Genomic DNA, 14,877 nt, shown 5'->3' on the forward strand with positions numbered 1-14,877 from the left:
TGCCTGAAGTTCTCTACCATCATAAAATCAAAAATCTGAACCCAACCCCCTCCCGCCCCCAAAATTAGCAACCCAAATAAGTCCCAGATGCCTCATTTTAGTATTAGTAATCAGCCTGATGAAATGATACTAAAACTGGGCCTCCCAGGCCCACGAGTGCCCCCTTTATCAGGAAGGGAACACATTCAACCCACTAGAAAGCACTCAGTTGATTCTTGCTGAATGATATGCCATGTGAGAAAGTTATTTTTAAAGGGATATTTAAGTTTATCAATGGTATCTTAAATCAGTTACTATGGAAGCAACACTCATTTAGATGTGACAAATTTTAAGCTAAATTCAGCAGTTTAAATTTTATTTTTCTCCTCCTTGGTCTAATAAAGTGGGGTCTTAGGCTCACAGCTCTAGAACTGAAAGGGACCTCAACTAGACCTAGTCCAAACCCCTCATTTTTACAGATGAAGAAACTGAGGCACGGGATGCTGCAATGACTTGTCCAGGGCCCAGAGGTAGGATTATACAGTCTACAGCTGGAAGGGACTGCAGAGGTCTTGGAGTTCATCCCTCTTGTTTTACAGGTAAGGAAACTGAGAGAGTGACTCGGCCAATAGTTAGTCACACAGGAAGACGTAAGTGTCAAGGTCCCATGACCCCAAAATGAACACCATTAACACTGTGCCACACTGTGAACAAAACACATAGGTTAGGGGCAGCTAGGTGACCCAGTGGATAGAGTACCGGCCCTGGAGTCAGGAGGACCTGAGTTCAAAGCTGGCCTCAGACACTTAACACTTACTAGCTGTGTGACCCTGGGCAAGTCACTTCACCCCAATTGCCTCACTAAAAAAAAAAAAAAAATTAAAAAAAAACACATAGGTTAGACCCTGAATGGCACCAGGCCTGCTTTGCATGGTTAATATCAGCCGACCGTGAAATTAAACAGCATGAAAAAATAAACAGAGGCAGCATGGTACAGAGTGGACAGAGAACCAGCCTTGGAGTCAGGAAACCCTAGGTTCAAATCCCAACCTCTGACACAGACTGGCTGGTTGACCTTGGGCATGTCCCTTAACTAGTCAATACCCTTGAAGGCTGGGGGCCCACCTTCAAGTTACCACCATGTACTGGTAGAAGGAATTTCCTCATTTGGGAGTTCCCCATGTCAATGAAAGCCAAGGTCCAGTTTTTAAAAAATTTTTTTAATTTTTTTTTAACAGGGCAATGAGGGTTAAATGACTTGCCCAAGGTCACACAGCTAGTAAGTGTCAAGTGTCTGAGGCTGGATTTGAACTCAGGTCCTCCTGAATCCCGGGTTGGTGCTTTATCCATTGTGCCACCTAGCTGCCCCTAAGGTCCAGTTTTTTTAAAAAATGGAACCAACCCCTTTGTAATAATACCTGTTTGTAAATCTGGCCCTTTTCCAGCTTGTGGATCTTATCCCAAAGGAGCACGCCTCTTTCGGTCACCTTACGGAACGGTCTGATGGGAGAAGGATCAAGACATGTCAGGAACAGGGTTGTGTGGTTATCATCACTAGTAATATTTTACAATAGCTCACGGTACTTTTGGGTTTTCAGAGTGCTTTACAAAAGTCGGATCGTTTGAGTCTCAAAACAATCCTGGCAGGTAGATGCTATTATCGTCCCAATTTAACAAATGAGGAAACAGCCTCAGTGAGGTTAAAAGACTTGCCCAAGGTCACACAGCTAATATAAGATTTGTACTCAAGACTTCCTGATTCCCTGGTCCAACGTTCTTTCCTCTCTACCATGCCTGTCACCTCTCTCTGTTATATTATTCCTGAGTCCCCGTAGAAGAAAAAAAAAAAAAGGTGATAAACCTAGAGATGAAAGGGACATCAGTGACGATTTAGTCCAAACTCCCTCATTTTACAGAGGAGGAAACTGAGGCCAGAGGAGTGTCTTGGACAAGGTCACACGGGTAGCGATATAAGAGGGAGCATTAGAACCCAGGTCCTCTAACTTGAGTCAGTGCTCTTTCTGCTCGGTAATTGTTTATTCAGTCATTTTTCAGTCACGTCTGACTCTTCACAACCCCATTTGGGGTTTTCTTGACAAAGAGAGTGGAGTAGTTTTCCATTTCCTTCTCCAGCTCATTTTACAGATGAGGAAAGTGAGGCAAACAGGGTGAAGTGACTTGCCCAGGGTCACACAGCTAGTAAGTGTCTGAGGCCAGATCCAGGCCTGGAGCTTGGTATTTAAAGTCTCCATAAACATGAACTGGCCCCAGAATGACCCTTCATAATCTGAAAATATAGGGGGAGGAAATCACCCATCACCAAACAAGAAGAAAATGCAGTGCTTGAGGAACGAGATGGCTTTGTTTGTCTTTGTATTCTTGAAGCTTTCCATGGTGTCATTCAATAAGAGTCCTTTGGGTTGACACCAAAAGTAAACTAGAAGATCAGCGGCCTGGTGGCTGAGAGGATGATGATTCTCTGATTCACAGAAGAGAAAGCAGAGCCCCCAGGAAGTGCCAGCCTTTTCCCCTGGCCTCATTTCAGTCATCACAAAGAGAATGCAGTAGGCAGAGAATGCAACTAGGTGGCACAGTGGATAAAGCACCGACCATGGATTTGGGAGGACCTGAGTTCAAATTAGGCCTCAGACACTTGACACTTACTAGCTGTGTGACCCTAGGCAAGTCACTTAACCCCAATTGCTTCACCAAAAAAAAAACCAAAACCAATCAATAGGCGATCATTTATTAAGAACCTTCTCTGTGCCCAATGCTAGCCACTGAACAGACAAAGAAAAAATAAGAGTCCTTGTCTTCAAGGAATTTACAATCTAACAAACATTTATTAAGCACCTACTATGTGCCACAGAAAGCAGCTATCAGTGGATAAACTGCTGGGCCTGAAATCAAGAACACTTGAGTTCAAATCCAGCCTCAGACATTTCCTAGGTATGTGACCCTAGGCAAGTCATTTCATCCTGTTTGCCTCAGTTTCCTCATCTGTCAAACGAGCTGGAGAAGGAAATGGCAAACTGCTCCAGTATCTTTGCCAAGAAAATTTCAAATGGGGTCACAAAGAGTCAGTCACAACTGAGCAACAGCAATACTAATTAGCCACATGACCCTGGGCAAGTCACTTAATCTCTATTTGCCTTAATCTACGAGAGAAGGAAATGGGAAACCACTCCGGTATCTTTGCCAAGAAAACCCCATGGACAAGACAAGCCACGGAGTCATGAAGAGTCGGACATGAGTGAACAATAACACAGGCACTGTGTTAGCCAATTCTAATAAGCATTTATTAAGTACCTACTGTGTGCTCAGGAAACCCAGACAAAAGTGAAACAGTCCTTGGCCCTATTGCACACACGGCCCTGCATGAGTTAACATTTTTTCTCAACAACTCAGATGAAGGCCTTGAAGACACACTTCTCATCTGTGCAAAGGACAAAGCTGGAGAAGACAGAGCTCATGTGCTGTATGAATCAGAACTCAAAAATATTTCAACACTCTGGAAGGACAGGCTGAAGGGAGGATGACAAAATTTAAGAGAGAGAAATAAAACCTCTGCACTGAGCTTCAAAAACTTTTCCTTTTCAAAGAAATACTTTCGAAAAGTAAACTATAAAAGCGTATGTTATAGAAACATGGCATAAGAAGAGATCACGTAGGGGGAAAACTGGGGTTTTAATTCACTAGATTTTACATGAGCCACCAAAAAGGATCACACAAACACGGACAGCATTTGTAAAAATATAATGTCCATAACAAGGGAGGTAACAGCTCCTCGGGTCTTCTGCCCCACTCTTTACTGGTAGCAAAAAGAACTCTGGGAGAGGCACATGGTCTAAAGAAGAGAGAGAGGACCCAGGAGCCAAGAAGACCTGAGTCTGAGATCTGCCTCTGACACATTCAGGCGGTGTGACCTTGGACAAGTCACTTAACCTCCAAGTGCTCTGGACAACTCTCTAAGACTCTAAGTTGAAGAAAAGGTGCCGACCTGCATTGGTAGGAGAAATGTCCTCATCTGCGAATTGCCTAGACCAGGTCTAATCCCTGTCTCTATCCCTATCCTAAAAGAACCATACTTGCATTTATATTACACTGTTTTTATGTTGAGTCTATTCCTTACAATAATCCTGCAAAAGTACAGAGAATTCCCAGATGAAGAAACTCCTCGATCGATGCAGGGTGGCACCTTCTCTCAAGCTTAAAGCACCGAGTGGTTAAGTGTCTTGTCCAAGGCCACATAGTCAGTATATATCAGGGGGAAAGATGAACCCAGTTCTCCCCAAGGCCAAGTCTCTAGCTAATATTCAGCAGTGACTCATATGTTTGTCCATTATAAGGATGAGAAATCAGAGAAATCTAGTAGCTTGCCCATGGTCACATGGCTGGTTAAGCATTCAAGGCAAGACTGGAACCCAAGTCTTCTGACTCCAAGTCTAGCCTCTAAGTCTGTCCACTATCCCACACCTCCCACCATTCATATAGTACCACGGTAAGCTCCGGACTCCACATCTTAAGAGTACCAACCAAATGGGGTTTGTCCACAGAAGACAACAAGCAGAATGATGGTGAATCTAAAGAGGAAGTCATGCGGGAAAAGGCAAAGGAACTGGCGATATTTACACAGGATGGATGAAGTAAGATGAGGGAGGGGAGATGCGGGAGATGGGGAAGAGCCATCATGGATATCCTCGGGCTAATGAAGGATTGTCTGCAGAAGAGGGTAGACAGGGTGGTTGCAAGATCAGAACTAGGAAGCCATGAGATCATTCTGTCAAGGACCTGTGTTATTGTCACAGTGCCAACTCCCTTTACTGATGCTGATCTTAATGGCCAATCGGCAGATCAGAACAACCTCCGACTTACTAGATAAGCCTGGAATGTTGCCCGAGGCACAGAAAGGTTGGTCACAGAACAGCAATGGGTAAACACTACAGGGAATCAGATTCTGGTCCCAACAACTGTGACTCCCACAATCCAATGGACTGACCGTCAGGAATGAGCTCCCCGACACTGGAAGCATTCAAGAGAATGTGTTGTATATGCGGAGTCCCACAATGGGTGGGAATTTGGACTAGACACATCATTGTTGTTAAAAGGTACTTGGGGTTTTCTTGGCAGAGATATTGGGGTGGTTTTGCCATAAGGAAATGGCAGCTAATTTTACAGATGAGGAAACTGAGGGAAACAACATTCAGTGACTTGCCCAGGGTTACACAGCTAGTAGACTTATCATTAAAATCCTTCTCATACTCCCAAGATTCTCTGTCTCATCTTCATAAAAACAAGCTAGAAAAAAAAAAAAGCTAGACTCTGATCTTCAAATATATGAACATTCTTATACGCCTGACTCTGCCAGCCAAAGACGAGCTCAAAACCATTTGGATGGAATTCGCCACTCACAGAATTCCTTGTCCAAAGAAATTAGAAAATATTTTTACAAGCTAGGACGCTTTGGATTTCATCAATCTACTTCATCAAGAGGCATTCCCCCAAACTGAAACCTCATCCTTGCAGTTAATGCAAAATCCAGCCTCCTGGGAAGAGATTCTCGGGGCTGCTAGGTGGCACAATGGATAGAGCACCAGCCCTGGAGTCAGGAGGACCTGAGTTCCAATCTGGCCTCAGACACTTAACACTTACTAGCTGTGTGACCCTGGGCAAGTCACTTAACCCCCATTGCCTCACTTAAAAAAAAAAAAGAGAGAGAGAGATTCTCACCTCCGCCGGTCATTGAAGAAGTTGGGCTTCTCAGCCTGGACGATGACAACATCAAACAGATCCCGCCAGTCCTTCCCAACGATGTACCGCATTCCTTTATCCCTAGAACATTCAAAGTCACATAAGTCCAATGTTAAAGGCATTCTGATGCATCTTTTTCAAGTTTTCAAGTCTTGAAACGACTAGACTCAGCCTGCCAAGTAAGGCACTACACACTCACACAAAGCTGCTGGGGCTATTGGTGATAAGGAACATCTTCTTGCCGTGATCTGCCAGCTTGGCCAGCACTGCTCGGGTCTGCTCGGCGTAGCAGATATACTTCTCTAAGAGAAAAAGAGAAAAGTGTACACGGGTGTTAAATTCACCAGCATGGAATAGTGGATAAGAGTATTGGACTTGAAGGTCAAGAAGACTTGAGTTCAAATCCTACCTCAGATGCTTATTAGTTGTGTGAGCCTAGGCAAGCCATTTAAACCTTTGACCTCTGTTTCCCCATCTGGAAAATGAACAGGTGGGACTCAAATGACCTGATACTAATACCATACTAATACCACCATCTTGGTGTGGACCCATAGCACCTCCCAACTGGACTATTGAAATAACCTTCTGCTTGTTGGTTTTTAAAGCCCTTCAAAAGGGGGGCCCCTCCTACTTTTCCAGTTTTCTTTCACTTAACTGTTCCCCAAGAATTCTAAAATCTGGTAACACTGAACTCTGCTGTTCCTCAAACATGACACTCCATTACACAACTTTGTGCATTTTTGCTGGCCACTCCCCCATGACTGGGATTTTCCCCTTCCTTGTTTCTGCCTCCTGCTTCCTTTAGGTCTCAGCTAAAATCCTACCTTCCACAAAAAGCCTTCCTTGATCCCCCTTCATTACGGTGCCTCCCCTCTATCATGTACGTCTTGTTTGTACATAGCTGTTCGTGGGTTTTCTCCTTCATGAGAATTTGAGCTCCTTGAAGGTAGGGGTTGTCTTTGCTTTTCTTTGAATCCCCAGGGCTTAGCACAATGCCTGGCACATAGTAGGTGCTTTAAAATGTTGTTGACCCTGGGCAAATCACTTAACCCCCCATTGCCCTACAAAAAATAAAATAAAATAAAATGCTGTTGACTGGGGGCAGCTAGGTGGCACAGTGGATAAAATACCAGCCCTGGAATCATGAGGACCTGAGTTCAAATCCGGCCTCAGACCCTTGACACTTACTAGCTGTGTGACCCTGGGCAAGTCATTTAACCCTCATTGCCCTGCCAAAAAAAAAAAAAAATGCTGTCAACTGATTGACTGGCCTCTAAACTTCCTTCTAGCTCTAAGTCTATGACCTCTAACCCAAAAAGTATTTCCTGAGTGCCTTCCAGTCAATTTAACAAGCATGTTTTTAGTAGGTATTAATTTCCCAGGGCTGAGTCAGATTTGGGGGTAGGGGAAGGCACAAGAAAAGTATAACATGCCTCACCTAACTGAGTAGACAAGACACATGGGATAACCTTAGAACAAGTATGATGAGGACAGAATCTGGACCTGAGATTTCATGGATCTCAGAGGTCAACTAGACCAACCCCCCATTTTACAGAGGGGACCCCTGAAGTTCAGAAAAGGAAAGTGAATTGCCCAGAGTCACTGAGCTAATAAGAGGTAGAGTCAAATTCAAACTGAGGCCCCATGATTCCAAGCTCGGGGCTCTTTCCCCAGCAGGTAACCTAACGAGACCCACATCCACCCATGGGTACAGGGCAAAAAGGAAAGCAGAAGGCATCTTCACAGGGAATGTGAAATTCTGAATGGTTGGGGATGGTGTTCAGTCCTTTCTATCTATCCCCACTATTAGCTTAGTGCCTGGCACACAGCAGGCACTTAATAAATGCTTGTTGACTTGACTCACCGATGTTGGCCTCAATTGCTCTGTACATGATCCCTTTGATGTGGACATCTCGGATTGAATCCTGGCAAAAGATCAATATAATTTAATCAGAAAAGAATGATAACTGAACAGCCTGAAGACACGCAAGCTGGAGTCACAATCCTATCCAACAGCCCCTAGAGCAATTACTGTCTCGTCTATAGTTTTGGCAGCGCCTAAATACTAGTTTCATTCTCAGCTTTGTTCCTTTCCTTAAATACCTCCTGCCACTAGAAAAAGAAGAAAGAAAAGAAAAGCTTCTACTCTGATGTGCGTCAGCATGGTCACTGAGGGGGAGAATTTGCAACTGATCAACCCCCTCCCATGAGGCCTCGTGGTGCTGAACGGTGGCCAGACCGGCTTCCTGGTAGCCAGAGGAAAGAGAGAGAGCAATTCCAGACATCGCAGGATCACAGTTCAGAGCTGGAAGGATCCGTCAAGTCCAATTTGCTCATTTTACAAATAGGGAAACTGAGGCCTATAACTTGACCGAGCTAGCAGCACACAGCAGAGCTGGAATTTGAATTCAGGTCACAGAATCATTAACCTAGAGGTGGAAGGGACCTCGGAAGCCATCTAGTCCAACTCTCTCATTTTACAGATGGGGAAACTGAGCGCCGATGAATTTAGGTGACTTGTCCAAGGTTACAAAGGAAGAAAACAGCAGGGCTGAGATTAGAACCCAAGTCCTCTGATCCCAAAACAAGGGCCCTTTGCCCCATGCCAAACTCATCTTTGTCTCTCTCCCTATCCCCAGTGATATATTACTACCCCACCACTAGCAGGACACACTTGACAAAGGGGCCCGTTTGGTCCAACAACCAAGCAACCTGCAGCTAGAGTGATATGTTGCCCATGCTCCACGTATCAGAGTATAAGCAGAGCTCAAGAAGAGGGCTGGTTCACTGTGTTATCTGTCCCTAGAATGTGCAGGTTCACATCCCTTCCTGACCCGACCCACTAAAAGCCCTGCGTAAGTCAAGGCCTGAAAAAGGTCAGCCTTACCAAGCACTTCCAGGTCAGAGTCTGCCCTAGCCTGCCTGCTGAGGGTCCAAGTCCAGTTAACTTGGCAACAGTGAGTCAAGCCTAGGCACATTACTACGGGGGCAGCTAGTGGGCACAGTGGATAGAGCACTGAACCTGGAGACTAGAAGACTCATCTCCCTGAGTTCAAATCCTGCCTCAGACACTTACTAGCTGTGTGACCCTGGGCAAGTCACTTCCCCCTGCTTGCCTCAGTTTCCTCATCTGTAAAATGAGCTAGAAATGGCAGACCACTCCAGCATCTTTGCCAAGAAAACATCAAATGGGGTAATGGAGAGTCAGACACAACTGAAATGACTGTAACCCACATTTAGAATTTTAAATTACACATGACTAAACAAAAACAACACACTACTATAGATGGTACCCCAAAAAGCATGCTAGCATGAAAAATGTGGCCAGGCTGAAGGCAAGAAATAACCTCAAATGGAAATTAATTTGTTCACTAACCTAGAAATCGCTAACTCCCACATAGGGTATTGTTTTCATTTCTTTCTAGATAAAACAGGCTGTCTGCTCATAAAGAGGCAGGATTGTTGACTATATTCTTTAGTGTAAAGAGTTGTAGTTTTTTTTTCAAAACTGAATGCTATGTAATTGTAATAACCAAGCTCAGCCCCCAAGAAGAGTTAAGAAAATGCACCTCCTTCCCTTCTTTGTAGAGGTGGGGGACTAGGGGTATGGAACAGGGCATCCTCTATCAGACTCAGCTTTGGTCAGCTTTGCTGAACTGCTTTTTTAATTTTTATAAGAGAAAGTGCACTAGATGATGAGGAGGGAAGGGTCTATTTGGAAATAAAGGTGATATTCAAAAAAGATATCAATAAAAAAAGGAAGGTGTGGTGTTGTAAGACAGTAATAATCAAGCTAGGCCTGAAGAATAGAGATGGGTGAGAACCCTCTGACCTTCTTTGTAGAGGTAGACGATTAGAGGTAGGGAACACCATACATACGATGTCAGATTTTTAAATCGATTGGCTGGTTTTTCTGGGCTTCCCCCCCCCCCCGCTTTATTCTTTATTTTAAGAGATGCCTCTCTGGGAAAGAGAAGAAGATGCTAGGAAATTTTATTGATGTAAAAACAAAATATTATAAGTAATTTTTTAAAAAGGAAGGGAGGGCGGCAGCTAGGTGGCACAATGGATAAAGCACCAGCCTTGGATTCAGGAAGACCCGAGTTCAAATCTGGTCTCAGACACTTGACACTCACTAGCTGTGTGACCCTAGGCAAGTCACTTAACCCTCACTGCCCCACCAAAAAAAAAAAAAAAAAAAAAAGCTGTCAAATGAGTCCAAGGCCTTTCCCTGTCCTCAGCCAAGCTGAGCCAAAGCACCAATTCTCTCTCTCCCCATCCTTCTTCCCACTTCCCTCCCTTCCCTGACCCACCCCACCATCCCTGTTCTCAGCCTCAGACACAACCTTGACATCCTTGTAGAGATGCACAGGTTCATAATCAAGGTTGTTCTTCAGAAAATACTCATTGACACAAGAAAGGAGGGTCATCTCTGGTAAGGAGAAGATATCCATGAACTGCTTCATCGTGTTTCCTTGAGAGCTCTGCAGAGAAAGAAAACATGGAGGCTTTAAAAAGAGCAGAGAGAAGGCAGCTAGGTGGCGCAGTGGATAGAGCACCAGCCCTAGATTCAGGAAGACCTGAGTTCAAATCCAGCCTCAGACACTTGATACTTACTAGCTGTGTGACCCTGGGCAAGTCACTTAACCCTCATTGCCCCCCCAAAAAAAAAGAGAGAGAGAGAAAAAGGAAAAGGAAAGGGAAAGGGGAAGGGAAAGGGAAAGGGGAAGGAAAAAAAGAGCAGAGAGATACAACCCAGTAAAATGGAAAGTGGGCTGGATCTGGAGTCAGAGGCCCTGGGTTTAAATCTGGCTTGGCTACTCCCCATCTGCATGACTCTGGACAAGTCACTTAATCCCTGTTTCCTGGGTTCAAATCATAGCTCTACTATTTACCACTTGTGTAACCTTGGGTCAGTCTCAACCTCTCTGGGCCACAGTTTTCTCATCTGCAAAATAGGATGGGGGGAGAATAAGCACACCTTCTGTGTGCTGGGTACTGGGCTAAGTGCTTTATGAATATGATTTCCTTTGGAAAAAAAAATAAGGACACTGGATTAGAAATGTCAAACATGAGGCCTGCTACACTCTAAGTACAGTCGAACCAGATTAAAATATACCAGGGAAATATTTATCAAAATAAAAAAAAATACAATGAAACGCAGATAATATTAATTTGTGGTTTTCTAAATCAACATGTGGCCCACAGGAATCCTCACTTATCATTTAATGTCTCCTGTTTCTATTTAAGTTTGATGCCACTGATTAGAGGACATCCGAGGTCCTTTCCATATTTATGAGTCTACCTGTGCAATCTCAGGTAAATCACTTAATCTCTCTGGACCTCAGGTCCCTCGCCTCTGAAACAAGGAGGCAAGACTAGAGCAAGGAAGGTCTTAACCTTTTTTTTTTTTTAAATGTCATGGACTCCCAAGACTGTGAGCCTCTGCAAAATGAAGTGATGTCTGATAACCTCTAGTTCTACAACCTATGAACATGTTAATCCACCAGGTTGTTTGTTGTTCAGTCAGTTGTGTCCGAGTCTTCATGACCGTATTTGGGGCTTTCTTGGCAAAAAGACTGGAGTGGTTTGCCATTTCCTTCTCCAGCTCAATTTACAGATGAAGAAACTGGGGCAAAGAAGGGTTAAATGACTTGCCCAGGGTCATACAACTAGTAAGTATCTGAAGCCAGATTTGAATTCAGGAAGATGAGTCTTCCTGACCTGGGGGGAAAGTGGAGGGGGAGGGGGTGGCTTCTATGTACTGTGGTGCCACCTAGCCACCCTTAAGAAGAAAACAGGAATTCTTAACCTGGGGTGCATATCCCCCCCAACAGGTCCATGATAAGATTTCAGGGAGTCTGTGAACTTAAATGGGAAAAAATTAACATCTTTACTTTCACTGACATCTAACTAAAATTGGACAATTCTTTCAATTATTTTAAGATCCGATTCTGAGGAGTCCATAGGCTTCACCAGACTGCTGAAGGTATCCATGACACAAAAAACGACAACAACAGTTAGCATGTTTATAGCCCTTTAAGGTTTGTAAAGCACTTAACAAATATTAACTCATTTCTCCCCACAACAACCCTAAGAAGTAGGTGCTATCATTACGCCCATTTTACAGATGATGAAACTGAGGGGAAGAGAGGTTAAGTGACTTGCTCAGGGTCACACAAGTACTAAGCATCTGAGGCTGGATTTGAACTCAGGTTTTCCTGACTTTCAGGCCCAGCATTCTCTCCACTATGCATGTAGCTGCTCTCCGCTGTACACTATTTCTTCAAAGGTAGAAGTAAGATTCCATTACTGATGTTTGCCAGGAATTGTTTCTAAGATAGAAAAACAAAACGCCAATCTTTCCCCAATTACCTTCCCATAGAAGTCACTCATTTGTTCCAGCGGCACATGGGAGCCTTCGTACATCTCAATGACTTCTTCATCAGGGACGACACTGAGCCCTCTGGTAGTGGGAAGGGTAGACAAGTCAGTGACAGCAAAGCTAGAGATTTCTAACAAATCATCCTTGGGAATAGAGCCCCAAGCCCCTCCCGGATCACACGTGATCACCGGAGGAAGGATTTCCATCCCCAGATCCATCACCGAGTGACTTCGAGTTACTGAACATCAGTTCCTCAGTCTCCCCATCTCTAACAAGCTGAGAAGACACCACCTGCTACTTGCCTGTCTTGAAGAGGGTGAGGTTTTATATCTTTGGAATGTGATTTAAAAAGTGGCAGCTTGATTTAAAAAGAGGGAGCTGGCCTTGGTAGTTGGAAAGATCTGGGTTCAAGTCCTGCCTATAATACATACTAGCTGAGTGTCCCAGCTAGAGTTAACTTCCCACTGGCCCCAGAAAACTCCCCTAGATTAAGTTGTAGAGCAGATGCCAAGGTACAGTGGGAGAGGGGGTTCCCTACAACCAATGAGATCACAGGCCTAACGAAAGGTGGGAAAGGAGAGATTCAGAGACCTCAGAGAAACAGGAACAGATGGAGATCTGGGATTCAGGGGACACAGTATGATCGAGGCACTTCCCTTCCATGGGCCTCAGTTTCCTTATCTGTAAAATGAAGGGTTTGGATTGGATCCGTTCCTGCTCTAGATTATCTCTAACCTGGGACCAGTTAAACTATGACATGTGGTCCTTCCAACTCCCTGGGCCTCAGGAGCCTCATCTGTAGAAAGGGAGGGTTAGGGACAGCTAGGTGGCGCAGTGGATAGAACACCGGCCCTGGAGTCAGGAGGACCTGAGTTCAAATCCAGCCTCAGACACTTAACACTTACTAGCTGTGTGACCCTGGGCAAGTCACTTAACCCCAACTGCCTCACTTAAAAAAAAAAAAGAGAGAGAGAGTTGGCCTGGCTGGCCTCTGAGACCCCTCCCAGCTCTCCCTCCAGGATCCTGTTCTCTTACGGTGCCATGTCATGGCCAAGCTGAGCTCTCCTAATTTACACAAGCAGGGCATGACCTGGGACAGCTCCCCCCCACATACACTAGAGGGGCTCTGAATAGGGATACCAAGCTAGACCCTACAACAGAGGCAGGCTAAGAATGAACAGTGAGCCTTCTCACCAGGGGGACCAGAGAGAGATGGATCACCCAGCCTCGCCTACTCTTTGGCACCCTCTACCAAGTTGTGGAGGAATTGCAACCAGCATCCGTGAAGAGGGTTGTTGTTGTTCATCCTTCACCTTCAAAGAGGACCAATGACATCACAAGGGTGACATCATGACACATGTATGCACAGTGTCATCAGCCTCACATTCTCCTCCAGGGCCATCAGAGTCCAGTGAAAACTCTAGACTGCTGGCATATCCATAGTGATGAAATCCAGGCTCCCAGAATTAGCCAAGTAGAAAGACTACACAACAAAGGCAAGGTCTGGAGCAATACTCCCAGAAGCTTTTACAGGAACAACTGCCCGGGAAGAAAGGCCGTGACCCATTTCCTCTTACCTGTACACAGTTCCCAGCTGGATATAATGAAAAGCATCGATCTTCATCAATATGGCCTTTAAAAAAACAAATACACACAGTTTATGAGATAACTTTATTGCATGTTTAAAAGGAATGGTAACTCGTACATAACAGATCTGCAGTTTCCTATACAATCATCTTTTTATTTATTATACTATGTTATAGATGTGCTTGTTTTATTGGATAAGTTAAAAATTCAATAAATGAAAATTCAATAAAAACAAACACAGATAAACAATTCAGAATCATCTCCATGTTTACTGAAAAGATTTCATTTAGACAAATGAATGGAAGTCATTAGTAATACTAGAACCATTATCTTTTTTCTTTTGCAGGGCAATGAGAGTTAAGTGACTTGCCCAAGGTCACAGAGCTAGTAAGTGTCAAGTGTCTGAGGCCAGATTTGAACTCAGGTACTCCTGAATCCAGGGCCAATGCTTTATCCACTGCTCCACCTAGCTGCCCCATTATCTTTCTAATATAAGGAAGCAAACAGCTTCTTATGGGGGGGGGGCCCCCCACCGGAATAAGCATTTACGTAGCACCTACTATGTGCCAGGTACTGTGCTAATCATTTTACCAATATTATCTCATTTGACCCTCACAATCATCCTAGGAGGAAGGTGCTATTATTATCCCCATTTTACCACTGAGGAAGCAGAGGCAAACAGAGGTTAAGTGACTTGCTGAAGGTCACACGGCTAGAAAACGTATCAAGTTTCTGGTAAGACATCCATATAGATTTTACCATTATAAAGGTACTTGCCCCTCTCTGGGCCTCAGTTTCCTTATATGTAAAAGCAGGAGGGGTGGACTAGATGGCTTCTAAGGTCCCTTTCAGCTCTGGATCTATGTATGATTCTAGGATCTCTCTGTGGGCTTCAGTTTCCCCATCTGTAAAATGAGAGTGTTGGTCCTTTCCAACTCCAGGTTTACAATCCTAGGTCTTCTGTCTCTGCTTCATCTATGACTAGTTTTGTAATCCTGAACAAGGCATTTAACATGTCTAAATCTCTGTTTTCTCATCTGTTAAAACAGGAAAGATAATACTTATAACACCTACAGTACAGTGGTGCTGTGAGGATCAAATGAAATCATGCTTATCAAACCTGTGTGACCTTAGGCAAGTCACTTAACTTGTTTGCCTCACTTTCCTCATCTGTA

At 44.3% G+C, this 14,877-nt stretch overlaps 1 protein-coding gene across 1 annotated transcript in view; it reads right to left on the reverse strand.

Moving 5' to 3' along the window:
• Positions 1-14,877, reverse strand: part of NT5DC3 (5'-nucleotidase domain containing 3) — a 79,108-nt gene that overhangs the window by 18,381 nt on the left and 45,850 nt on the right. Inside the window, exons 4-10 of the mRNA XM_043966325.1 lie at positions 13,693-13,748; positions 12,106-12,196; positions 10,077-10,214; positions 7,595-7,655; positions 5,930-6,032; positions 5,710-5,811; positions 1,398-1,479 (exon numbers count right to left, since the gene is read on the reverse strand). Coding sequence (XP_043822260.1) covers positions 1,398-1,479; positions 5,710-5,811; positions 5,930-6,032; positions 7,595-7,655; positions 10,077-10,214; positions 12,106-12,196; positions 13,693-13,748 — 633 coding nt within the window. The remainder of the gene's footprint in view (positions 1-1,397; positions 1,480-5,709; positions 5,812-5,929; positions 6,033-7,594; positions 7,656-10,076; positions 10,215-12,105; positions 12,197-13,692; positions 13,749-14,877) is intronic.

The sequence above is a fragment of the Dromiciops gliroides genome, chromosome 5 (assembly GCF_019393635.1).
Source record: "Dromiciops gliroides isolate mDroGli1 chromosome 5, mDroGli1.pri, whole genome shotgun sequence".
In the NCBI taxonomy this organism is placed as follows: domain Eukaryota; kingdom Metazoa; phylum Chordata; class Mammalia; order Microbiotheria; family Microbiotheriidae; genus Dromiciops; species Dromiciops gliroides.